Below are 26,702 nucleotides of genomic sequence, written 5' to 3'. Positions count from 1 at the left end.
TCTGGACCGTTATTGTGAATAAAAGTGAATCAATCTTTTCAACTTTATGCCACTTCTAAGAAAAATAATGTATATAGAGGTGTACAATGAAGTTGTGCCTCCATTTTTTTCAGTTGGAGGTAAGAGGTCACTTGTCTACTGATATTTTTTATTTGCTCTTTTTTTTGTCTGTTTGCCCCTTCTTGGAGTAGCTGAGCTATGATTAATTTAAGATTATTAGGAAGCCGTACCTAGCAGTGAAATTTATTGGACTTTAGAATAATCTCTATATAAAATTACAGAAGTCTTTAAATGCCTTTGCATAAACTGTATAAAGCATTATGAAAACATACAAGGGTGACAATTCCTGCAGTGCAGTGGGAATGATTAGATGGTTTACGTTTTCTCTGAGCTGTGAATGACAAGATTTGCAGCTGGTCTATCTCCTTTGAAATCAAGTCCCCCTAATCTCTGAAGCTCCACCACTGGTCAACTCATATCTTCATATTCTCAGCATACACTTTCCTTTGAGACTGATGAGTCTATATTTCTTTCAGAGCAAATATATGCAGTCCTGCAGGGTCAGTTCAGTATTCAGGAAGTGTCATCAACATTTTGTAATTATTGCTTGAATTGTTACACTGCTGTTTAGGAATGATAACTAATAAAAATGCCATTTACTCAAAAATATTAGAAAATATAAACATAGCCTTTGTGTTTTTGATGAATATTGAAAAGTTAATAGTTATTCTTCACTTAAACTCATATGACAAGTTTTTACATCTAACCTCTGCAATTGTTTCATAATGAGCTCTCAGTAATGACAGACTCCACTGATTTACTGTCTAGAATATCCCTTGACTGACTGAACCCATGATGATGAAGCAATTGTTTTCCCAGTAGCATCTATGCTTATACAGCATATGCAGTAATACATCTTTGGTTTGATTTTATTTAAAACCTTATTCTGAATTCTTTTGCCTACCTTCCATATGTCTATATTTTTACAAGAAATCTGGAAGCATTGAACCTAAGTGCTTATTTTATCTAATGCTCCTATTAATCAGCCCTCTACTACATGCTTGCAATCTCTCTTGCATATACTTGGTTTATGTCTACCATAGACATCCTCTTTATTTGGAGTTGTTCTAAAGAATATTTTACAATGATGTTATTTTAAAGCTGCACCCCCATTATGCCAATTGCTCTAGTCAAATTCTGGTAAGATTGGAAGGAAAGATGACGAATGTCAGGATTAAAAGTTGTTTGCTAACCATTATATTCCAGTGGTCTTCTACTGCCATTTTTGAACCAATATAGATTAAAAATTCTAAAGAATAGACCAGCAAGGACATGCCTAAACCGTTGAGAAAGCATGAAAAGAATGAACTCTTCGTCTTATGCTTAAAAGTATACTTCATACAGTTTTGCTAGCTTTTGACAGCTTTTACTGTTCTTCCAAGTTTCTGCCACATGACTGTTTTTGGGCTTTCACATTTGAAGCATCTGCTTTTTAGCAAAATATGCTAAAAAGCATTGAAAAAAACCCAAACGTGTTCAAACTTCCCACTCTCACAGATAATTCCTATTCTTTCACGGCTAGAATGAGCCATTCTTTTGTTTCCACAGACATTTTTATCTAGCAAAAGTCCACCTATAAAGGAACCAGTGGGAAATGTTCACCTGAGAGAAAATTAGCTTTGCAGTTTAGGAAAAAAATGAAAGATATTAATGGGGGGAGGGGAAAGCAATATATTGTTTACTATTACAGACTTAAAACATACTGTATAACAAATTAAAAAGACCTGTCTAGTTGTGACAACCGTAACTAAAAAATCATGTAGAGATATTCCTCCAAAAATCAGGAAAGAAATATGGTCTTATTTTTTAGCTTATCCTCTTAACCCACCTCTTTCACCAAAGTTCAAAAGTTTCAGTAAGATGCAAGTTACCCCAGAATGAATAAGAGAAATTAATCTACAGAAATGAGCCTTAGTATGATATGTCAGTCCTTGTCATCATGCCCTTGGGTTTTCAGCATGGGGTTTAGCATTTATTTTGACAAGAGAACATTTAACTTCCAGGCATTTTGTATTTAATTGCATTCATAGTTGGAGTCAGTGCTTCCATCTCAGGATGCATTAGCTTATAGGATGTAGCCATCGTAAACTGTTGCTCAGTGATTCCATGACAGACAGACTCACAAAAATGTGTTCCCATACAAAAACATGCAATTCAAAGTTATATTTTAGTAGATGTATTAATAGAATTAATTTCTGATAATTTGATCTAATTCAGTCATTTTAGATTCTTGGCTTTGTAAAACAGCTCAAAATACATGTTGCTGCCATTTTGCCGCATTGATATATATCAATATAGATTTGAATCAGGAAACAAGCTTTTCAGAATGGATGTGAATGAGTCAGAATACATCTGACATTAATACATGTACACCTGCAAAGATAAATACACAAAAATATAAAAAAAATTCCTTGTGATCTCATTTATATTATCCAAATAATTTATCAGTCAAACAAAGACATACATGAAAAGGACTTCTATTATACTCACTGGCAGTAGCATAGTGACAGAAAAATTATGTTCAGAAAAACAGGATGAACACAATTATGAAGCATAACTTGTGCAGTGTAGTGAAAGAGATAAATTCAAGATCAAAAAAGACTCATGTCCCTAAAAATCAAGCTAAAACAATACTTGTAGAGGAAGAGAGTGCCTCATCTTCCCTTACTTGTTTTATAAAGTACTAATAGTTACTAGAGAAAAATAAATTTTATCATTTGTGGTGGTAGTGGTATTGCAACAACAGATAATTCTTAAAACCTTAAACCATTTTAGTTTCCAGAGATTTCTTCTTAATAATAGCCTTACATATCTTTGCAACTCTAAATTGCTGTCAAACAGAGCAGAACACTAACTTTCCTTACACCTGGCATCAGGACAGTGTTAACATTCTGTGGAATTACAACCGGATGAACAGATTTTTTTGTAGTTAACTCACACCTCACTTCTCCATTCAGAAAGTTTTGTAGAGTGACATGAGTATATCTGTTAATGCAGTTATCAAGAATATTGGTTTCTTACAGAACTTCAGTTCTTTCCACCTAACCAACCATGAGCATTTCCATAAAATGGAAGCTGGAAATATTCCCTCCCCTTACAGCCACTGGGGAGAGACAGTTAAACCTCTCTCTCTCACAGACAGTAAAGGGAGACAACAGCAACCAGCTATTACCTCTGCCACCTTAAGCAAAGCTCTGAAAGTTACCTGGAATAAATATTGGCTATTCTCTATCTTCACCCCATTGTATGAGCATGGGATTACCTTAAATTCTTCTTCAAATAATAAGAAATTATTAATCTGTTAAATAAAGTAGTTTCTTATAGACAGCTCTCGAACCCACTCATATATGCACTTTTATACTCACAGATCACTGGATTATGATATAATGGCAGCAAGCCATCCACATATGTGAAGTATTATTTAGCACTACTCTGATGAAAACACTGGCAGCTGCTAAAATGCTCACAGCAATGAAAGAAACCATGCTGGATATTTATCCTTTGCACTATATATAGCCCTGTAGAATGACCTAAGCTTGTGAATTACAGTAACAAAAACTGTTGGCTGTTTTTCATAATAGATGGTGGAGAAAAGAGGTTATTGTCAAGAATAATAAATGTGATTCTGAATAGATTTCCCCAGTAAAGCATGTATTATGAATGGGCACCAGAGGACAGTCAAAATCTTCACTCATTTATAGGCATTAATACTGTGTAAATAATGCACTGTGATTGCCTTCATGCTTTGTTCTAAATATCAACCTGGATCATGATGGGAATAACTTCCTGGGCCATAAGCCACACCTGAAGGCTTTTGCCCTAGATCTTCATCTTCCATACTTAACTTCCAAGAAAGAATGAGCACTTTACCCTCTTCCAGCAAGATATATTACTGATCAAAGCATGGTGATATAGGCAATTGTTACTACTCTAACAAAGCTACTGGGACAATCCAGCTCCTAAACTATTCTGAAACAAAGGATAAATACTGCTGCAGTCCAAAATAACACAGTACCTGATTTTCAGTCTTTTAAGTTAGTTGGTTTAGAATGGCATTGAATTCAACTGAGCGATCTGGATGCATTGAACTTGTTCAGAGAGCACTCTGAATGTGAAGGATTTATTTGACCCCTCTTTGGAAAGGCACAGAGAGGTAAGAAAAGCATCAAGTTCAGATTTTTCCTCACATCTATTTTCTGCTAATTCCAGTGTGCTGCTCTTCTTTTTTTTTTTAGAGACTATTGATCCAGGTTTAAAGTAAAGAATAGAGTAATGACAATAATGATAATTTTATTTTTTCTATGTTCTTCTGTTTGTTTCATAAGTAATACACTTTTCTACAGTTTACAAATTAATAACTGTCCCTCTGTTATACTCTTCTCAGTGGTATCAAGTGACAGGACAAGAGGCAATAGGCACAAATTGAAATACAGGAAATTCCACTTAGAAAAAGCTTTTTCACTGTGAGGCTGGTCAAACACTGGAGTATGTTGCCCAGAGAGGCTGTGGAGTCCCCACGCTTAGAGACACACAAAACCGACTGACATGGACAGTGTTGTGAGCAACCCACTCAGGACCCTGCTCCAAGCAAGCGGGCTTTGACTGGAAAATCTCCAGGGATGCCTTCCAAACTCAACTATTTCTGTGATTTTATGAAATAATTCCACTTTAAAGCATCTGCTGAACATGCACTCCCAGCATAAAAGCTCAAATCATGATTGTGTTCCCAGAAAAGAACTGAACAGGTAGGAGCTCAGACAACTTTGACGCTGGAGGTCAGTATAATATTTCTTGCCTGATAATATTAGACTTTACTCTATGCCAAAGTTAGTGCTATCGTTGCATTCGCAAGACAGCTTTCTGGGGCAAATGTTGGCATGGAAAAAACTTTTCCAGTCTAGGCAATTTCTTTAAATAAAGATGGTAATAATATAGTAAGCTTATACCCACTACCTATTTTCTTTTAAAGATGGTTCTTAACTGAAAATTCAGTCCACCTTCTTTTCTTGATTAATCCTTCTCTTACTGAATGCCACTCTGGACTGAGATAATTGGCCAGTGTTTGAAATAACCCAGTTTTGTACCTAAAGTTTAGAGGTCACTGCATGGTCAGAAAGGTATTTCAGTACTGCTTTATTATTCCACCTATAGAAGCCTAAAATAATAATGCATGAGCTGTTTTTCCATCAAAGTATTTTTCTCCTGCTTCACTACACAGTTTACCTTTGTAGAAGCAGTTTGCGGTTTCTTCTGGCCTACCCGAGCATGCTTAGCTACACTGAAGGAGAAGGAAACTATCCCAAAAGTCAACTCCTTCCTTATTCCAGGCAACCAATACTGCTTCACTGATTCAAACCAAGAGCAGATTCCTTCTTCTATCCTATCTAACAGTACATTTCCCCCAAATCTGGAAGTCAGTGTATACCTAAATGTTTAACCCCTCTTGGATACATGAAAGCTATTATTTAAAACACTTGTTATTTCATCTGCTGAGAAATTTGGCAAAGCTCATCTCCAATTTTGTGCGAAAGCATCTTCCTTGATTTCAGAAACATTTATTCTGTAAAAATAAAAATTATTAGTAGCATTCTAAGAGGTAGTAAACAGTTTTCAGTATTTCGTGCTTCCCCTTCTATTCTAACTTTACACTCTTTCAAGGAAAAAGAAAAAGTCCTATAGCCAGGAAGCAAAGCAGACCGAACAGTGGAACACGTTGTGCCTGAGCACTGCCAGAACAAGGAACCATGTGTGATATTTGCATTGAACAATGCCTCTGAATGTGCAAGGACAAGAAAAAAAATCCAGTGAAGATTGAACACTTTTAATACACTTTGTTATACAGTAATATTTAAATAATGTCTTCAGAAACTAAAATGAACATATTTAAGGGACCTGGTTTTATTTCTGTCTGTGTTCATAGCAGTGATGAAAAGCAAGGGGATGAAGCTCACTTCGGGAACTTTGTGGGTTTCTAACAGCTGCTGTGACTACAGAGCTGTGCTCACATGGTGTCCTTGACCAGAACGGCACTACTGGGGAAAGGGGAAGGGCTGCCTCAGGAGAGGGAGGCATTTCCCGCAGGGATATAAATGACTGTGGAGGATAGAGGATCTTGCCTTTTTTTTTTGGCTGGAGCACCTCAGAAGGAAGAAGATAGCAAGAAATGATGCTTGCTTTGTCCAATCTACTCGGCATTTAAACCTTTCTACCTTGGGTGAAATGTTCTCTGCTATGCCTTCTACATGGCACAGGTGGGGACCAAATACTGGAGCCATCCTCTGCCAGTCTGGATCACTTTCTAAAAGGAAAAGGATTTGCCTTCAGTCCTTTTCTCCACCACCCTGCATATTTATCTATTTTGTAGCCCTAATGACCATGGAGGAATACGGACTGTGTGGAAAGTGAAAAAATGAGGCATCTAGGGATGCTTAGTGCAAGGGACAGGTCACACATCGTAAGAGGGAGAAGGTGCACTGCTGGCACAGCCTGAGAGAAGGGAAAGGGACAGAATTTGGCAAAGATGGATACCACGGAGTGAGAAAGCCTTTAGTATTCCCAGTTACCAGCAGAACTGTTGGCAAAACTCACGTGAAAGAGTCCCTAAATTGCTGACAACGTTTAGTTTCCATTCAATCTGATCCAGCTGCAGCTGGGTGAACACTGCAGTGAAAGAAGTGTTGAAGCATTACGAAGACTTGCCCCGTGTAAGTCAGAGAGGCATTGCCTGTCTAGAGGGGGCAGTCAGATGATATAGCAAGGCTCATAGTGACACATGATGGAAGAGTGCATTTGTTGTTTGTTACTCCAGTTTGCTATTAGTTGGCTAGATTCACTCTGTTTGCACGTTTGGATAAATCCTCAAATAAGCAGCATAAGAGGCAGCTTTTCTTCCTGAAGTGCTGCCGTGCATAGCTTTATTAATGCCAGCCTGAATTTCTTCATGGCACTCTAAGTCTTACGTCAGTTGTGAAGCGAAGCTGATGCAACACACCTGGTAAATGATGTATTAATACCAACACATCAACTTGTATGGGCTGCTGCTAGTTTTCAAGTAAATGGTTCATTTTTACATATGGAGTTTTCAGCAACCTGGGTTGTGCTCCTACTTCTATTTGTTGCATTAGCAATGAGCAAAGGCATCTGACCTTAAGAAAATGGCCAAACCAGCTAATTTTCTATATTTCTATATAGAACCTCTTTTAAACATCAATTTTTTTCTTCTAGTCCCATACTACACTGTATCAACTTAAAAGGGATCCCTTGCTGTTCAAAATGTCCACAGAAGGGAGAGAACACGAACACATGCCAGGTACTGGGAAGGATATCATTATGATTAATTCCTTGGTTGGGTAATTTTCTCTGGTGATGGAGTTGTGATTAAATAGCCATATTAATTATTTATTTAAGACTCTGTTTAAAATATAGGTCATGGTTTCCAAATGTCTGAGAAAAATGCTTTCCATTAATCTATACAGAACAAAATAAAGACCGCTAGAGTCATCAGCCGTCTAGTCTGTCCTTAAGCATAACTTCTACCTTGCCCTTTATTTCTGTTGAGTCACCTCAAGGCTGAAAATTGCACAGGTGCCTTAGGATGCAAAATTCCCATTCATAGGTGCCCAAGGCTTTTTGGATGTCTGAAGAAACTCTGACATCAGAGTATCTGACTAAGGTAGCGGCACCCCCACTGCCCTTGGGGGTCTGCAACTGCAGCTGCTGCCTGCCTGCGGGGCTCTGTTCTCCCTCCCCTCGCTCTCCGGCTGCCAGCTAGCTCTCCGTGCCTACTCCTCACAGCTCTTGTTGCTCAGCCATCACCACCCTCTAGCTCTCCTCAATCCTACAATCGGATCCGCTGAACAGTTGTGGTTACCTCTCTCCCAAGTTTCCCCTCCTACAAAAGATAAAAGATTGTGCTTCTTAATATCTAGCTTCATCCACAAATCAGAATGTTTCTGAAAGTGGTGTCGAGCTCTGTTCTCTAGCAGGCAGGACAAGTCCTGATCCTACGGAGTCCGGTAGGAGTTCCTGGTTTAATTCACCAGCTTTAGTGTCAGTTAGAGCAGAATTAGGCCATTTGATACTAAATTCTCAGGATGTGCCTGAATAAAAATAGTACAAATTCAAGCTCTTCATCCATAATATATTCATCTTGAAGTGTACAGCTGCCATGCATATATTTATGTAACTGCTATCTGTAGAAATATTTAAGCGTTCAGTTCAACTCTGAAAAAAGTATTTAGAAAAGTTAAGGAAGGCTGAATGGTGAGAGCAAGCAAGGGGAGATAGTCATTAGACATACATGTCCTCGGAAGGCAGCAAACCGCTAACATTTTCATCTGAATCACTGAAGAAATATAGCATAGCTAGAAAACGTACAGGGAGGGACAAGGATGACCAGGCATATAGAATAGAGGGGAATCTAAGCAGACCACAAGTTTTCAGCCTATAATTAGACAGCTTAAGGAGGCTGTGATAAGCATCTCTGTGAGATATACTATTCACTTTTCACAGTAAAAACACTTGAGGCAATCCATAAAATCCTCAAACAGGAGGCTTAAAACAAAGTCAATGTGATTATTTTACAGAACCCATTTCCATAACATGTTTTTGAAATCCATGCTGTAAACAGGTTAAAAAACAAGACTGGATAAATTCATGAACAATTGAGATATCAGAAGCTTTTAAACACAGTATGACCTCCAGCCTGAGAGGACCAGGCACAGCAGAAGGTGGATAAGGATCAGAGAGGAAGGCGGCAGCACTCCCTACAAACCCCCTCGCCTGTATTATTGTTCTTCACCATCAACTAATGAGAGCTCTGGTCTCTCCCATTACGGCAGCTGTCACACTCTTGCCCTACCCCGTTCCCAACCTTCAAAGATAAAAATACTGCAAATAACCTGGTCTTTATATGCAGTAAGTACTGGGGCTGCAAGAACATCTCCCCACTCTGCCCAGCTGATACAGCTGTGCAGAACCTCCTTACACCTGCCTCTACTTTTTCCAGATTTCTGTTCCCTTCCTTTCTGAATTCATCCGTGACAAAGTCTTTAGCATCACATGGTGTTACAACACAAGCACAGTCATATTAATCAGCAATATTTTTATTCTGTCGCATCTCTGGCAGGCTCCTGGCAGTATAGCAACAAACATCCCAGTAATAAATGAGCATTTAAGTGCACCAGACTTTACTATTCAGCTGCTGGCATGTGGTCTCTGATCAAAACTTAACTTATACAACCCCTGTATAGGCAGCAAACCAAGTAGCAATAACAGCAACAACACTAATAAACAATGTTAAGACACTGCTCTGACCTCAAGTTAAGAACACAGGTCAACTACCTTCCTAACTATACCAAAATCTATTACTTCAGATGCTCTTTTCCTAAGCTACACCAATACACTACTGAATTACAGTGAGGTAGGTAAGTAGGAGCACAATGCCCATTAAATCTCCATAAACAATTAACTTTCGCAGCTGAGCTCTACAACAAAACACCCTGCCTGCTGACATGGGATGTTGCTTCACTTCATGTAGGTCATTGGTGAGGTAATAGACAGTTTTAACCAGCAACAGCAGAAAAGTAGCAAAATCTCAGCACAATACATCCTTTGATAGGTCTTAATAAAAATATAGATCAAGTTTACAGCAGAAGAAATTGAAAAAAAAGCAATTACCTCACTTTAATGTATTTTAAAGGTTTTTAAAGTATACAGAATTTTACTGCTAAAAATACCCCAACAAAACATACATTCAATGTAAAAAAATGCCTTAAACTTACCTCTTAGTTTACACTGATTTAATATATTTTTTCTTCTACTTTTCAACTTTCCTTGCATCTTGGGAATATAGTGGTTTTCTCCACCCGCTTCCTTCCTCTCACCTCCTCCCCCTCCAATCTGGCCTCCTTTCCTTCCTTGGAGGTTTTTAAGCTTTAATTTGAGAGTGTAAAGCTGAAAAATATTTGATACAATTTTTTTTTTTAATTAGAGAATTGAGCTCCTCACCATGGTTGAAGCATTTCTGGGAACAGCACCAAAAAGCTGGAAGCTACTGCACTGAGTAGCCACAGCATCCCTCTTAAAATCATCACTCATTTCTTTTTCCCAGACAACTAGTGTTTTAGCATTTTACTTACAGACATGACTGCAATTTAGGAGACTAAGGCTAGAAATGAGTCCGAGTCTCTTTGTTCAGTTTTGGAACGTGAAAACTAGATTCCCAAATTCCAGCGTGGGCCCATCTCCAGCTGGAACAGGAACAAGACTCACCAAGTGAGATTTGACAATGTATGAGCTGAGGCTCGAGTTAGTCACATTTTCAATGAGCTCAGAAGGGTATTGATGATTATATGTTCTAACTGGAGGAGGTAGTTGTCAGTCTGCCTGCAGCGTGCATGTCACCACACCGGGGAAGGGGAAATATTTTAGAGCTTGTGTGGGATTGGGCTTGCTGAATGGAGCACTTGGGAAGTCTCCTCTCCTATAATTTGGATATTGTTGGGGAAGGGAAAAAAAAAAAAAAAGAATAGGTTAGATCTAACAATTTAGGGACTCTGCAACACGCATTCACACTGAGGGGCGTTGAAGAGACTCAGCATTTCCATATGCTAGTGAGCGGCAGCCTACAGTCTATTTTAGGTTTCCATTAATTGACACTAGGTTGTGCTTTACAGCCTCTATGTATTTATTTTTTAATTCTTGATGTAATATGGTAAGAGGTTGCTTTCACATAATAAAGAACATTTTCCTGATGTGATATCAAATTTGTGGTAATGCTAAATAAGTCATATTTTCTCTAAATGCTTACAGATATTTCAGGCATGCGGATTATAGTAGTCTTCCTCTCCATTCCTTGTTTGCTCGGTCATTACATTTCAGTCTTTCTTCTTAAATCAGTCTACTTAACCACTGATTTTTATTTGCTGTTGCTTGAACAACAGCAAATTGCTCCTACAATCCACCTACTTGTGTAAAACTCAGCAATTACTTGTCTGCTCTTTTACACAACCTATCTACACATTCTTCCAAGGACAGCATTGCCCATTTAGGTATTACGCTGATCACAAACTGGACCTTTCTCAACCAGAAGAAAAATGTTTTAGTGTAATTTCATGTGTATATTTCTGTATACTGAATACATATTAGCCATACAAAATCAGTTCTGAACTAATTTATCCCAGATGCATTAGCTTCTCTTTTTTCTCAGTCTGAATATGATACATTGATAACTCCTCTTGCTCATGTTTCTAATCTCTAAGTATCTTCTATTTTCTGTTTCCTGCTGTTTACATCGTCTGCTGACTTCATTAACATGCTGTTCACTTGCTTTCTTTAATACTATTAATGAAACTGTTAAATAAGGCTGAAACAGAGACCAATCATTATAGTAGTACATCGGACAACTGGTATGTTTCATCAGCCAAGTTTTCTGCAGCAAGTCCTAAAAGCCCGTTTGTCAAAATCATTCCTTTTAATTGGTTTCAATAAGTTATTATTTGTAGAATTGACTGATGTTTAATTGTGGCATTACCAGAAAGCCATTTGGGAAACCTTGGCATAGAAATGCTGACTGCTTATGTATTTGTTCTTTTTTAAACCAAACCTAAAGGAAAGTTTGGATTTGTTTCAGACTGGATTTTAAAATATTTACTTCAGTTCTCCTGTCTATTTGCCTCTTCATACTCACTATTTCATACCATAGTTTACCCTTACAGATTTGAGATATTTGAATTAACTCCATGTAATTGATAAACAATTAAGTTGCTTAAAAGCTGTGCAGAAGGTTACATGATAACAAACAAATAATATTAAATAGAAGATAATATTATTTACTTAAATAGACACACATAGTGTGAATATATATGAATGTACAACAGACAAAAACAGTTCCAAATACATTTCCAGCAAAACTAAGGGAAGCATGAGAGGTGTCTCTCTGATAAACATCCAAAACATATAAACACAGAGAAGGAAAAAACCTATTTTACCTAAGAGTTACTGGTGACCTGCAAACAGACTAACTGAGAGTAAATTAGGCTAGAAATGAGAAGGTATATAACAACCATCAGGAACGTGAGGCTTCAGATAAGTCTTCCAGTACATGTAGCCAAGGCAACGAAACTAATGTCTTTAATACAAAGCTGCCTTGGTTCGCAGGAGTTGTCGAGTGGTTGCTTGAAAAGGTCGTGTACCCAGCCCTGATCTCAGACATGCCTGTCCCTATCTTCCTTTCAGCTCTACAAGCACAAGAGTGAATATCAACGAATCTTAAACCCTAACTTTGTCTTGAAATTACTGATTGTTCTCAAGCACATTTGCTTCATACTGAAAGTCTGACATAATTACTGCTCGGTTTTGATGCACCGAAATTGCCTTATGAAATGTAAAAATAAGAAAATGAAATTCTTATTCTTCATTACTAAGTAGACACTAGCAGCTAAATTTTTAAGTGTCAAAATTCTGGCCTCTAAAACATTAATTACCAGTAAATACACAAGGGGGAAAGCTTCACAAGCAAGGGCACTCCTGAAAACAAGGGACTTTACAACTGGCCAAGGTCTTTGCTCAAAAGCACAGGTTCACCACTCCTGACATACAGAAGCTATGTCGGGGTCTGCTGCCTTCCCAGTCATATCAACACAGACCTGAGGAGAAAGAAAATAACCTAGACGCAAGAACACACCCTTGCTATTTGTTCTCCTTTCAGTGCCAAAAAGCATGGAAATCCCTCATGGGTTAGAAAAGATGGAAAATATTTGAATCCAGGTCCCTGGATCTATTTTGGATCTGTGAAGTGTCAGAGCTGATAGCAAAGGAAAACTGGGCATTTTTGTACTCATAACATTTTGGGTAGTTAGGTCATTTCATTCTGAGGTTTTCATCTCAGAAAACACTTCCAGACATGCAAAAAATTCAGCAGATCCCTTTTTATGCATTAAAACCTAGTCTCGATTAAACGGAGTATCAAAAGATTTGCTCATGGATATGTATGAGATTTCATGGAATGAAATGTTCTTGGCCCTCCTTGGAGCATTCTCCTTTAAGTTTTTAACTCTTATCAGTAGAAGAAGGAGCTTTGGTGAAAGGACTTATTTAAACTTTATAGTGTATTATTTACATAGACTACTCAAAGAAAACTAACAGGGCTGTTACTCTAGGTATGATCTCTTTATATGGCTGATAGTTCTTGGCCTCTTGAAAGCACACGATTCATTGTTTTCATCAGCCTATGATCATAATGATACAAAGAAATATCACAGTAATTATAGAGCACTCTTCATAAGAGCTGTATTTAATAAGCTATGTTCATCTCTGTTCCAACTCCACTAGCTTCTGTCAAAAGCACAGATATATTTAACCATTATGTGCTAGCTTGCATAGCTACAATTATTACCCTTAAGAAAGCAGTAATGCTCTGGTCCATTTAGAGGTTAAACCTTGCTTTCTGTCTGTTAACAGAAATACTGAATAGTTAAAATTAATTGAGAGTGCAATAAATGTTCATAGAGTTCAAACAAAGCATTCTTTCTGAAATCTCATATAAAAAAAGGCTTAATTGTATTTTTTGCTTTTCAGTTTGACAACAGAAAGGGTAACAAAAGGCAAACATATACATATATCTATATGTATACATGTATAAGCATATATACAAACATATTGGCAAGAAATACTAGTCAGCAGTGTATGATCAAAACTGTTTTTCATTAGATTACTAACTGCTGTAGCATTTAAGAACTACAATTCAACTTCAGAAGTCCGTAAGAAGTTGAAAAAAAAATGGAAGACAAAAATATACTCTTTGTCTAGAGGAGACCACAATCAATGTATGAGACAGCAGGAGGAGACAGACAGCTGCGTAGCACAAAGAAAAAATGAGAAAAAAGTTGCTCAGCATACATCTCATACATGAGTACATAAACTGAGCATTAGATGTAATCTGTTGCCATCACCAGGTGGTTTACGTAAACATTTATCAGTTATGAGGCCTCTGCAAATGCTATTTTAAATTGTTACTGGAAATTTATTTCAATATAATATGAGCTAATAACAAAAAAGCTCAGGGCACCAGCACAGCCTGGTGCTATTTTACCTGTTGAATTTAACCAGGGAAAAATAATGTCGACTGCTTTGCAGGAAGAAAAGGCTTGTTACTGACTTCAAAGGGCTCACTAACAGTAGCATACAATTTCCAGTCCAGCATCATTTCAGTCTCACTAAATTTAAAAAAAAAAAGTAATTTAGATAGTTTCTTTCTTATGCTCTTTGCAAAAACGTTGTGTTCTGCCACGCGAGTGTTTACTTTCCACTGTCCTGAAGAGGAAGCCTTGCACACAGAGGGGAGGAAGAATATGGCTTGGAGAATGAGATCTACAGAACCATCGCGCAATAATTCACCATTTGGGGTGGGAGGGATGAGGGGGGCAAATTTCACATAAAAGTTACAAGGGGAGCCAGACAGCGGGGCCAAACAATAACTCGGATAATATTAAGAGAATAAAATTCAAAGATCCCAACAGTCTGTTTTAAGGACATGCCAGAACTCCACACGTCCTTCCTATTATTAAAAAGCATGAAGTATCATAAAATCCTCCCATCTCATCTACTGCATACAAGATATCCATCTTCCCACCCTGCCATCCAATACAGCTCAGAATTATGGTCTTAATAAGCCTCAAGATAAAATGTGCTGTTCTCTAAAATAAAACTTCAAAAGCATACATTGCATTTATAGGCTGGCTCACAGTCACAGGGACCATATGTGTCTGTGCATGTATATGTGAGCATATGAGACAAGAGTACCAAACCTATTGATTAATTTCTAATTAAAAGAGAAGAGAGTGAAGCACTGGGAAAATTCTGAAGCAACCTTGTATTGTGATATGCAGAAGAATGCAAGCTGCAGTTCATTGGTGTCTCCATAGAAACAAGACATATTGGAGGGTGTAAGACATTGTCAGAGGACTAAAAAATTTCAGCTTCAGCAGAAAACAGAAAAGCACCTGAGGGATTTTTTTTAACCAGGAAAACAAAATTAATTATTCATTTCCCATATAGGAAGCATTCATTTTTTAGATGAGTTACTTAACATACATCAGGATTAACTTATGGACTGGCTAATCCTATGATTTTCTAATCCATAAAATGTGTAGAAAACGCATGGTTACACTTCTAAGTATAACGCCAAAAAGGAATATAAGTAGGCTCTCAATGAATAATTGAAAGCTCTATTCAGTGTGCTGTTAATTCTTGCTACCATTTTCACACTTGCTTTAGACACAGTGCTTATGCATTCATATGAATATTGGCCCATATGCAGAACCCTGTCCTGGCCTGTGCAAAAGGCTTCCCCAGAAGAATTAAAGACAGCAGGGAGATGTTGCTTCAATAAGACACTGCGCTCTAAACCTGCTCGGCATCCCCCTTACTTCAAATGAACAGAGACTCACAGCCTGCAGCTGCAGCGACTATTTTTAAGAAGTTGAACCCCCACACAGGATGGATTAAAGAAGGCTCATCTCCTTATGCCAGATCTGAAGCTATAAGCAGAGGGTTTTTTCACAAGTGACCAAAAGACCTGTGCCAGCTGCTAGCTTCACAAGCTGGGTCGCTGTTCCCTGATTTTCTGCCCAGACCTAGCTACCGCAGCCTCAGGGACGGGCTGCCAGCTGAACTGACCTCAGCAGCCTCAGCTCCTCTCCTAAAGCTACTCCTTATCCTTGGAGCTCCCCAGTGCTGGCGATAACTCTATCTCCTTTTCTACTGAAACAAAAATGCTAGGGAAATTATCAGTTAGCAGTTTCCCCATCAAGTAATTTCTGCTCCATTTCCTCAAAAGAGCAGAAAGACTGTCATGCTGCCTCCATCGCCCGGGGTACAGACGAGGTATACGCATTCCTGCTTGTGCTACGCAAGTCAGCTGAAGTCAACAACTGCCGTTAACTTTTGGATGGAGGTCGCTGCAGTTTTAGGAGCCTCTCTGAGGGCTGCATTAAGGGAGTGCATGTCAGACACCAAAAGAGAAAAGGTCCTTCAGAATAATCAGGCCTTCTCCTGGCAGCATTGTGTGCCACGATGCCATGGTGATGCCTAGCCCTTCCACAACTAGCCGCTTTAAGGCTGCGTAGTCAGGAAGACGATGATTAAGGAAATGGATGAAAACTATGAGACTTCCCAGCTGCAAACAAGAATTAAGGGCTCTAAAAAGATGTATTGGTGAGTGGGAAGGAAAGAAAAGGTTTAAGTTAAAGTGAAAAGAGTTATTTTGGGGCTTTTTACTGTGCACGTCACACATAACCAGGTTCTGTACAGAGCACCCACATTAGTAAAAATATTCAGAGGACATACTGGAGACTAATTATTATGCATCTTTTTTATCAGTTCTGATCATCATAATAAATATCCAGGCATTAGAGCTCTGCCTGAGGATGCAACTGATTCTCTAGCTCTCTACAGACTTGCATCAGGATGCATCTAAGAACAGAGACAATCCTTTAATAAATAAAGCATGGCATCTCCAAGGCAATGGCCAAAATTGATACAAACCACAAAAATTGGAGCAAGAGTGATTATGGCCTGTTTGTGTCCAGCTGTGCTTTTTAACATTTGTGAAAAGACAGGAATTCAGAGCAGTGTGAATTTACACTGCAGGTTCGCCAATCTGTGCACCAGAGGTGAAAGCAGTGAACTTGCTTACAGTCACTATCTTTCACAGACAGGATCACAAATACATTGCTGCCTGCATAGGGTCTCCAGAAAATGTTAAAATTGGTGTGTACACATGCAAAAGGAAAATGTTTTAAAAGAGATGCAGAAGATGATGAGAAATAGTTAACATTGCTGATTTTTTCTGAGGAGGATAAGAAATAAAAAACCATGGAATTTATTTTTGGTCTTATGAAGATTAATGCAATGGCCCTGTAATTGACTTTTGAGCTTCGGATAATCACTGGTATCATCCTGTACCTTTGCTTATATGTGCCATTCTTGCCCACATAATCGGTCTTACTGATGTTAAGGCCATTTCTCATGCAAGTAAAATTTACTCAAGGAAGAAGAGATACCAACAAAAGCATGTTTTTCTGAAGGACGTAATGTTAGGCTGCTCTTCTAGGGAATCTCTTAAACTCTTGTTTGTTACATCTAAAGGAAAAGACAAAAAAAGCTAGCTATTCTAGCTTCACATCCTTGACTGTGATCACAGCTTTATGCCTCCTGGTTACTTACAGACGCTGATGTAAAATGAGGACAGGACACAATAACTCAAAGTCTTTTCCCCTTTCCTGTACCACTTACCCATTTCCCAAACAAGGCAATAAGAAGGGAAATGATTAACATTTTTCACTAGTCGTGCTACTTATTAATAAAAGTCAGACTGAAGGGACAGTAAGAAATAACACTCAGAAAGGAAGAGTGCACCACAACACCTGATACACGGTTGCTGATGTGTACACCACGATCGTGTATTACTGCAATTCCAGATTAAATTAGATGGAATGGTGTTGACATATGTCAGGAGAAAATTAGCTGTAGCTTAACCAATAAAGTCTTTATTATCTGTGAAGCATGCTTGACACTCATTTTTAGTAAGTATGATACTTTATAGGAGGCTATCCAAACACTCTGACTAAATGCTTTATTCTGTCACAGTTTATAGGTGCGTTCTTTGATATTAGATCTATTGCATCAAAAGCACATATCTGTATCGTGCAGTGGTAGAACTTCAGCATGATTTTGACATTAGTAATACACATTGAGTTCCCAGTAATGACTTAATGTGTCATGCTTACATGCATGTATGAAGATGACTTGCACACTGGACAGACCAGAAAAGACCCTTCCACACACTCTCACTAGTTCAGCTAAGAGGCAAATCTATCCCCAGACCTAAATGGTTCAGGTCTACGTAGCAAACATCAGTGAGCCTAACAAGTTGTTTGGTCCCAGGACTATGTTAGACATATTGGAGAGGGATCACAGCTGAATTTTCCTAATCTCAGTTCTAGGAAGAGTGAGATCAAAGATCTCTGCCAGATCTTCTGTGCCGGCAGATGCACAAAGACCCAAATTTTCCAGAGATTCAAATGATCTGGGTAGCCAAGGCTGTCTGAGTCAGCACAGGATACATGAAGTTTTAGCACAATTACTGGAGAAAACACATTAGCCATGCTGGCTGTCATAGAATTTTGTCACACGCAGTTATCAGATGTGAGGAAAAAATCATGAATAACTTTTATGTAAGACTGAAGACTACTGCAGTGTGTCCATCATTCCAGTCAGTGGTTATGGTTGGAGTGTGAGACAGGTGAATAATGGGTTTAATTTCATGCTTTGCCAAAGGCTTCTTAAGGGACATGAGGGAAGTTACAGAGCCTTTGTTTAATTCTTAAAATAAAGATAACGATCTTTCCTCACTTCAGAGGTGTGCTCGGATGAAGACTGAGGCAAGTTGCTGTAGTGTGCAACAAGTTCCCATTAGTTTGTTCCTATATATATATATGTATACATATACATACACACATATACATATGTACACATATTCTCAGCAATAGATCAACATCAAGGACCTCACACAGTGAGTTTAGATAAACATCCCAAGTTCACGTACTTTCCTAAAATTTGCAGGCAGCACATCTTACTTAGAAGGAGAGATGATTTTGTAAACATAAACAGCTTTACAGTATACTTCTTAAATCCATCCAGGACAACATAGAGCAATATTCTTCCTGTAGTTATTTTACCACTTTGGCACATAACATATTGATTGTGAGCATATTTAAGTGAGTTTGTTTGAGTTTCTGCATTTTGTATATTTAATGCAAGCTGCTTTGAACAACTTTACTACTTTCCTTAATTAAAATAAAATAAAGCAGAAAAGGGACACATTACTTTTCCTGCCAGAGTTGCATTTAGCCCTAAGCACTTTGAGCAAGGCACAGCGATGCACAATATGTTGCAAGTAATTCTGCCTGAGTAAAGCTCTTGATATTAAAGAGTAACCATGCATCTAAGAGACAGTCAGCCTTAGACGCAGACAGATTGACACAGCATGGTGCAACATTTTTGTCCAGAATCTGGAAATGCCTGCTTGTGAAACTTTGGCAAGACTAAGTCTGCACCATGTGCATCTCCTTGTAAGTTTAATTGTCTGTATACAAGCTATTAGTCTACCTTCAGGAGTTACTTTTCTTAACATTTTCCTCCTCCTTTTGCAGCATTCTGGCTAAATGAATCTCGTTAAGTCAAATAAATGAAAGGCAATCCATGGTAACTTGAGGCTTTTGACCAAGCCTGAAGCCAGAGCTGATATGAATCAGATTAATAAATAGATAAATGAATAAATAGGTAAGTGTTTGGTTCTAAATCAGTACTGCTGTTCCACAGGCTGAATTGCTCAAGGCAGAGGTTGCTTTACTGTAGACCACAGCTCTCCAAAGCTAACGTGTTGATCTGCCATCATTGCACCGTAGTACAGACCTCCTTCTCTTATATTCCTCATTAATTCATTCACTGTAGTAAAAAATGGAGCTATGTTTGATGAAAAATGGATGTAAAAAACCTACCTAGTAAAAAATTGCACTAAGAAACAGTGGTCAATCCCATCGAAACTGTATGACACACCTGCAGTGAAATCAGAGATTTCTTGGAAGAATGTGTACGCTGATTACCTAGTTAGTGGCAATAATCAAAAGAAGGCTATATAGATAAATCAAGACACCTACAAAGAAAAGGCATTAACTGAAAATAGGTACAATACATTTCATGTCTCCTTGCATTTCAGTGCCACAGAACAACCATAGAATCATAGAATCACTCAGATTAGAAAAGACCTTTAAGATCCTCAAGTCCAACCGTAAACCTAGCACTGCCAAGTCCACCACTAAACCATGTCCCGAAGTGCCACATCTACACATCTCTTAAATACCTCCAGGGATGGTGACTCAACCACTTCCCTGGGCAGCCTCTTCCAGTGCTTGATAACCCTTTCAGTGAAGAAATGTTTCCTAATATCCAATCTAAACCTCCCCTGGTGCAACTTGAGGCTGTTTCCTCTCGTCCTATCCTTGTTACTTGGGAGAAGAGACCAACACCCACCTCACTACAACCCCCTTTCAGGTAGTTGTAGAGAGCGATAAGATCTCCTCTGAGCCTCCTTTTCTCCAGGCTAAACAACCCCAGTTCCCTCAGCCACTCCTCATAAGACTTGTGCTCCAGGCCCCTCACCAGCTTCATTGCTCTTCTCTGGACACGCTCCAGCACCTCCATGTCTTTCCTGTAGTGAGGGGCCCAAAACTGAACACAGGACTCGAGGTGCGGCCTCACCAGTGCGGACTACAGGGGAACAATCACCTCCCTGCTCCTGCTGGCCACACTGTTTCTGATACAGGTCACGATGCCGTTGACCTTCTTGGCCACCTGGGCACACTGCTGACTCATATTCAGCCGGCTGTCAACCAGCACCCCCAGGTCCTTTTCTGCCGGGCAGCTTTCCAGCCACTCTTCCCCAAGCCTGTAGCACTGCATGGGGTTGTTGTGACCCAAGTGCAGGACCCGGCACTTGGCCTTGTTGAACCTCATACAGTTGGCCCCGGCCCATCGATCCAGCCTGTCCAGATCCCTCTGTAGAGTCTTCCTACCCTCAAGCAGATCAACACTCCCACCCAACTTGGTGTCATCTGCAAACTTACTGAGAGTGCACTCGATCCCCTCGTCCAGATCATTGATAAAGATATTAAACAGAACTGTCCCCAGTACTGAGCCCTGGGGAACACCACTTGTGACCGGCCACCAACTGGATTTAACTCCATTCACCACCACTCTTTGGTGGTGGCCCAGCCATTTAACCAGTTTTTACCCAGCAAAGAGTACACCCATCCAAGCCATGAGCAGACAGATTCTCCAGGAGAATGCTGTGGGAAATGGTGTCCAAGACTTTACTAAAGTCTAGGTAGACAACATCCACAGCCTTTCCCTCGCCCACTAAGTGGGTCCCCTTGTCATAGAAGGAGATCAGGTTAGTCAAGCAGGACCTGTTGTCCTGTACGTGTCACGTGATGGCATTCAAGATGATCTGCTCCATAACCTTCCCTGGCACTGGGGTGAGATTGACAGGCCTGGAGTTGCCCAGATCCTCCTTCCGGCCCTTCTTGTAAATGGGCATCACATTTGCTAACTTCCAGTCAAGTGGGACCTCCCCGGTTAGCCAGGACTGCTGGTAAATGATTGAAAAGTGGCTTCATGAGCACTTCCACCAGCTTCCTCAGTACCCTTGGGTGGATCCCATCCAGCCCCATAGACTGGTGTGTGTCTAAGTGGTGTAGCAGGAGGCTAACCATTTCCCCTTGGATGATGGGGGCTTCATTCAGCTCCCCGTCCCTGTCTTCCAGCTCAGGGGGCTGGGTACCCTGAGAACAACTGGTCTTACTATTAAAGACTGAGGCAAAGAAGGCATTAAGTACCTGAGCCTCCTCCTCATCATTTATCACTGTGTTTTCCCCTCGCATCCAATAAAGGATAGAGATTCTCCTTCGCCCTCCTTTTGTCGCTAATGTATTTATAAAAACATTTTTCATTCTCTTTTACAGCAGCAGCCAGATTAAGTTCTAGTGGGGCTTTGGCCCTTCTAGTTTCCTCCCTGCATAACCTCATGACAACCTTGTAGTCCTCCCGAGTTGTCTGCCCCTTCTTCCAAAGGTCATAAACTCTCTAAAAAAATTCCTGAGTTCCAACCAAAGCTCTCTGTTCAGCCAGGCCAGTCTTCTTCCCCGCTGGCTCGTCTTTCAGGACATGGGGACAGCCTGCTCCTGCGCCTTTGAGATTTCATTCCTGAAGAATGTCCAGCCTTCCTAGACTCCTTTGCCCTTCAGGACCGCCTCCCAAGGGACTCTGTCAAACAGTCTCCTAAACAGGCCAAAGTCTGCCCTCCAGAAGTCCAAGGTAGCCGTTCTGCTGACTCCCCTCCTTACTTCTCCAAGAATCAAAAACTCGATCATTTCGTGATCGCTACGCCCAAGATGTCCTGCAACCATCACATCACCCACAGGTCCTTCTCTGTTTGAGAACAACAGGTCCAGCGGGGCGCCTTCCCTAGCTGGCTCACTCGCCAGCTGTGTCAGGAAGTTCTCTTCCACACGCTCCGGGAACCTCCTGGACTGTTTGCTCTCTGCTGTATTGTATTTCCAGCAGACATCTGATAAGTTGAAGTCCCCCACGAGAACAAGGGGTAGCGATTGTAAGGCTTCTCCCAGCTGCTTATAGAATATTTCATCTGCCTCTTCATCCTGGTTGGGTGGGCTATAACAGACTCCCACCACGATATCTGTCCTGTTGGCCTTCCCCCTGATTCCTACCCATAAACACTGAACCATTGTCACCATCATTAAGCTCTGGACAATCAAAACCCTCCCTAACATACAGGCCTACCCCACCGCCTCTCCTTCCTTGCTTATCCCTTCTGAGGAGTTTATAGTCATCCATTGCAGCACTCCAGTCATGCGTGGCATCCCACCATGTTTCTGTGATGACAACGATGTCACAGTTTTCCTGCTGCACGATGGCTTCCAGCTCCTCCTGTTTGTTGCCCGTGCTGCGTGCATTGGTGTAGATGCGCTTCAGTTGGGCTATTGATCCCACCACCTTTTTGCGAGGAGAAGCCCTAATTGCTATGTGACCATTCTCAGGCACTCCCGTGGTTTCTAACACATCAATAACCCTTGCGTCTTTGCTGCCGCCTGGATCTGCATCCCCTGCCTCCACTGAGACAGCAGACTGAAGGACCTTGATAGCGCGCTGTCCTTCAAACATTGGCGTGCTGCCCCCAGGCTTATCTCTAGTGGGCCTGGGTTTATCCCCTTCTCCCTTCAATGAATCACTGTGAATAGCATGGTGATGGCTTTTTTAGAAGGCATATCTATCTCCCTGCTAAAAAGGATGAGCATACCACATTATGTCCTGTGTGAGTCTATTCAGATAGTTTACTGTACAGACTATCCATACCACTTGCATGTGTTGTCTACATTATTGTCATCAGGATAGTCCCAAGATATCATGGTCACAATTTTTCTTGGTGTCTGACCTTATTTTGGAGTTTTTAAGTTTTCTTGGATATTTGCTTTGGGCTTGGTTTCATAGAAATCATAGTTTAAATAGGCACAATGTTCATTCTCATCTATCTGTAGGCTACACAAGGCTACACGTAGGCTTCTGTGGACTTACACAGGTGTCACTGCTAGCAGAAATCTGAAAAACATGCAACTGCATCGTTCTGCCATTGCTGTGAGACCTCTTTGAAGACGTGAACTATTTTCTTCTCTATATGTGGACCTGTGCAGTGCAGGAAGGAACTCACCATTGCTGTCAAGTTGCAGTCAAAGTGACCTGGAAGATAGTCTACACCAATACCTTGCGGAGCAACTCACATCTGAGGACACAGTCAAACTTCCACCTGTGAAGGAAGAGACGTGCTGCCTGGTGCTCCCTTCAAATGGAAGCTCCTAAAGAGCTTCAAGATGCTGTGCAGTGCCCTGAAAGCAATCGGACTAGCTGCCTGCCAGTGAGGCATTTCTCCTCAATCTGGAAGATGTTCCCTGTGAGCAACCAGGGCTGGTCCCCTTTCTAGCACTAAGGAAAGACTTTCTTCCCCTCTTTGTGGGCTGAGGTGAGGACACAGAGCCACACAGGCTGCTCTGATGCCCATTTGCTCTGGTGTCTACTGTGTTGGATGCTGTATAACCTCTCATGGTCTGGACCATATCAAAGATGGAAAAAAGAAATGAATCTTACTGCTTTTACAAATATTTTTTTTCCTCATATTGAAATGTTTCTGGAAATAGTTGATCCACACTGTCAAACTTAAGGATTTTTCTCTAAAAAAACTACAGGTGAATAATACTTAAAAGAGCATTTTTATGAACTGAAACACTATGAAATTTATCAAAATGTAGCTATTTTGGAATACTTCACTAAAAACTGGGTTTCCTCACCTGGAAATTTTCTGTGACACTTTTAAAAATCGGTGCAACAAAATCTCCAAAGACATCAGAATAAAATAGATTAGGTTTTAAACAGAAGAAATTCAGGACAACTTTGAAATTTCAGATCAGGGTTTCATTTTTCATCCAGGTCTGCCCTACACTCTTTCCCTCTCGTGAAAACAAGGCAGGATGCAACTGCAGAAAAAGCTTACATTACTGAATCTTCTATTTGGTTTGCCTACACATCATTACCTACACACCATCCATATTACCTAAGGCTTTTTAAATTGCTGCTCCATACTGTGATAATAAGATATATTAAGAACTTTTTTAGTTTAAACATTTTTAAACAAAAAAGCATCGTACCGGTGCGGGTGCCCAGGTTTTGTTAGCGGGGACCTGCCGGGTGGCCTCTGTGAGGAGCGGCCGGGGTTGCCCCGTGCTGGACACAGCCGGTTCCAGCCGGTTCCAGCCGGCTTCAGCCGGCTCCAGCCCGCCCACCCCAGGGCACCGCTCGGCCCCGCAGACAGGGCCGGAGCGCCTCGGGGGAAACGTACTCCAGAAAGGGTAAAATGCTGCATGGCAGAGAAGAGTGAGGAAAAGAGTGCGGAAACAGCCCTGCAGACACCAAAGGGAGAGAAGGAGGAGGGGAGGAGGTGCTCCATGCACTGGAACAGAGATTCCCCTGCAGCCCGTGGAGTGGACTCTGGTGGAGCAGATACCCACACTGCAGCCTGTGAAGACCCCACGCAGAAGCAAGTTTATCCTGAAGGACTGCAGCCCGTGGAAGGACCCACACGGGCAGGGGAGACGCGTGAGGAGGAAGGAGCGCAGAGAGGAGCTGTTGTGGACTGACCACAACCCCCATTCCCATCTTCCTGCACCTCCTCGGGTGGGGGAGGCGGAGGACTCGGGTATGAAGGAGTGAAGTTGAGCCTGGAAAGGAGGCCCCAGGGGGAAGGTGTCGTTTCCATTTGTCTTTGTTTCTCACTATCAAAACCTATTTTTAATTGGCAATAAATTAAATGAATTTTCCCCAAGTTGAGACTGTTTTGCCCATGATGACAACTGGTGAGTGACCCCCCTGTCTTTATTTCAACCCACAAGCTTCTTCACCTTATTTTCTACCCCATTCTGCTGAGGAGGGGGAGTGAGAGAGCAGCTGGGTGGGTGTCTGGCAGGTGGCCAAGGTCAACCCATCACAAGTACTGAAATCAGAAATATGCACTGTTCTAGAAATTAAGTACAGCATCACATCAGATATTTTGTTAATTAAATAAAAAGCACTGCTTTAAGTCATCAATACAAAAATACATCATAGTTGTAGAGGTTTGTAATTATAGCTAAGAATTACAGAAGAGATTAACAGATGAATATTTATCTGGTTTTTATAACAACAATATTTCAAAAAAATTGTTAAATAGCTCAGTGGAAAATACACCGCTCCTTGTTATTTCTGCAGACTGAAAACAGTGAAAGCCTTTCCCTACTTGAGGTTATCTAGCAAGATTTTGATAGCAGCATAGGGAAACGGATTCCAACATTCTGCCTAGACAACTGATTTTGGTATTGGAAGAGGCATGTTTAACCCCTGTAGTACAGCAGCAGCAAGTGAAAGAAGAACACCATGAGCAGAGCAGGTGGGAAATGGGCCATTTTGTGTGAATAAGCAATCTAGTCCAAGCTAACACATAGGGAAATCAAATCAACTCTCCAGACTAAGCCTTAGTTACAGCGATGTAAACTTGGAATAATTTAAACTAATGCCTTAGCAATTCAAAAGATAATCTGCTTCATATAAATGCTAAATCACTAACCCCTCCACCAAACCAGATCTCAGGTTTTACAAGAAGATGATATATAAACATGTTCTTATTAATCTACATGAATCAATGTCATCTTGCTGAAAATAAGGTTCTTTCAGCTCTCCATTCAGATTTATGCTTACTTCTTGGGCAAAGCTTACTTTTTTTTTCCTCACTCAACAGCATATGCTACTCATATCTTATTACCACAATACATCTGTCCAATATCTTTTATTCTTGCAATGTACTAAGTTCTTTTCTTCATTTAATGTTGCCATTACAGTGCAACACCACTTTTTGTTTTATTCTTGTTTTAATAGAGAGAAAAGAAAGCTATAAAAAACTCTCCAGAAGAAGTCTCCAGCTGATGCAAGATTGTTGCAATTCTATTTGTCCAGGTCCCTTTCGATGCATAAAATGTGTGAGGAAAACCAAGTGACTTTTACAGTATGTGTTTTAAAACTTTCCATGAGCATTCTCATTAATATTTTGTCTAACCTGGTTTTGAATGTATGAAGAACAGCTAATAGATTCTCCTGGGTTCTTAGTTTACCCCCTAAGTCCATGAATATGATTTTTAAGAGATGCTTTTCAAAAGTCAGTAAGGGCCAAGGCTGTAGCTTTAGGTGGCAATGTGTTGAGCAGAAAGAACCACGTTTCTGTCTTCTAGGTGGACATGAGGGTACTCTTACATCTGGTTTTGCCTACTAGTAAATATCCCAATGATTTGACTGAAAGGATCTATAACCTTTTGCGAAAAAGCAAATGAGAATCACACAAACATCATTTTGAAACCAACCTACAGAATACTCAGTCAGATGTCTGAATCTATTGATTTTGTGGGTTTAGAGAAGGTTTGGTAGAT

At 40.2% G+C, this 26,702-nt stretch overlaps 1 protein-coding gene across 5 annotated transcripts in view; it reads right to left on the bottom strand.

Moving 5' to 3' along the window:
- Positions 1–26,702, bottom strand: part of DLGAP2 (DLG associated protein 2) — a 482,669-nt gene that overhangs the window by 310,069 nt on the left and 145,898 nt on the right. Inside the window, exon 1 of one of the 5 annotated variants that reach the window (XM_030037653.2) lies at positions 9,843–9,956. The exons of the other annotated variants lie outside the window; for them this stretch is intronic. Within the exon in view, the coding sequence (XP_029893513.1) occupies positions 9,843–9,900 (58 nt within the window). The 5' untranslated portion in view covers positions 9,901–9,956. Of the gene's footprint in view, positions 1–9,842; positions 9,957–26,702 lie in introns of those variants that run through there. 5 annotated transcript variants of the gene reach the window in all.

Source organism: Aquila chrysaetos, chromosome 15, assembly GCF_900496995.4.
Source record: "Aquila chrysaetos chrysaetos chromosome 15, bAquChr1.4, whole genome shotgun sequence".
In the NCBI taxonomy this organism is placed as follows: domain Eukaryota; kingdom Metazoa; phylum Chordata; class Aves; order Accipitriformes; family Accipitridae; genus Aquila; species Aquila chrysaetos.
Note: the sequence above shows the minus strand (reverse complement) of the source record. Positions and strands in the feature narration are given on the sequence as shown.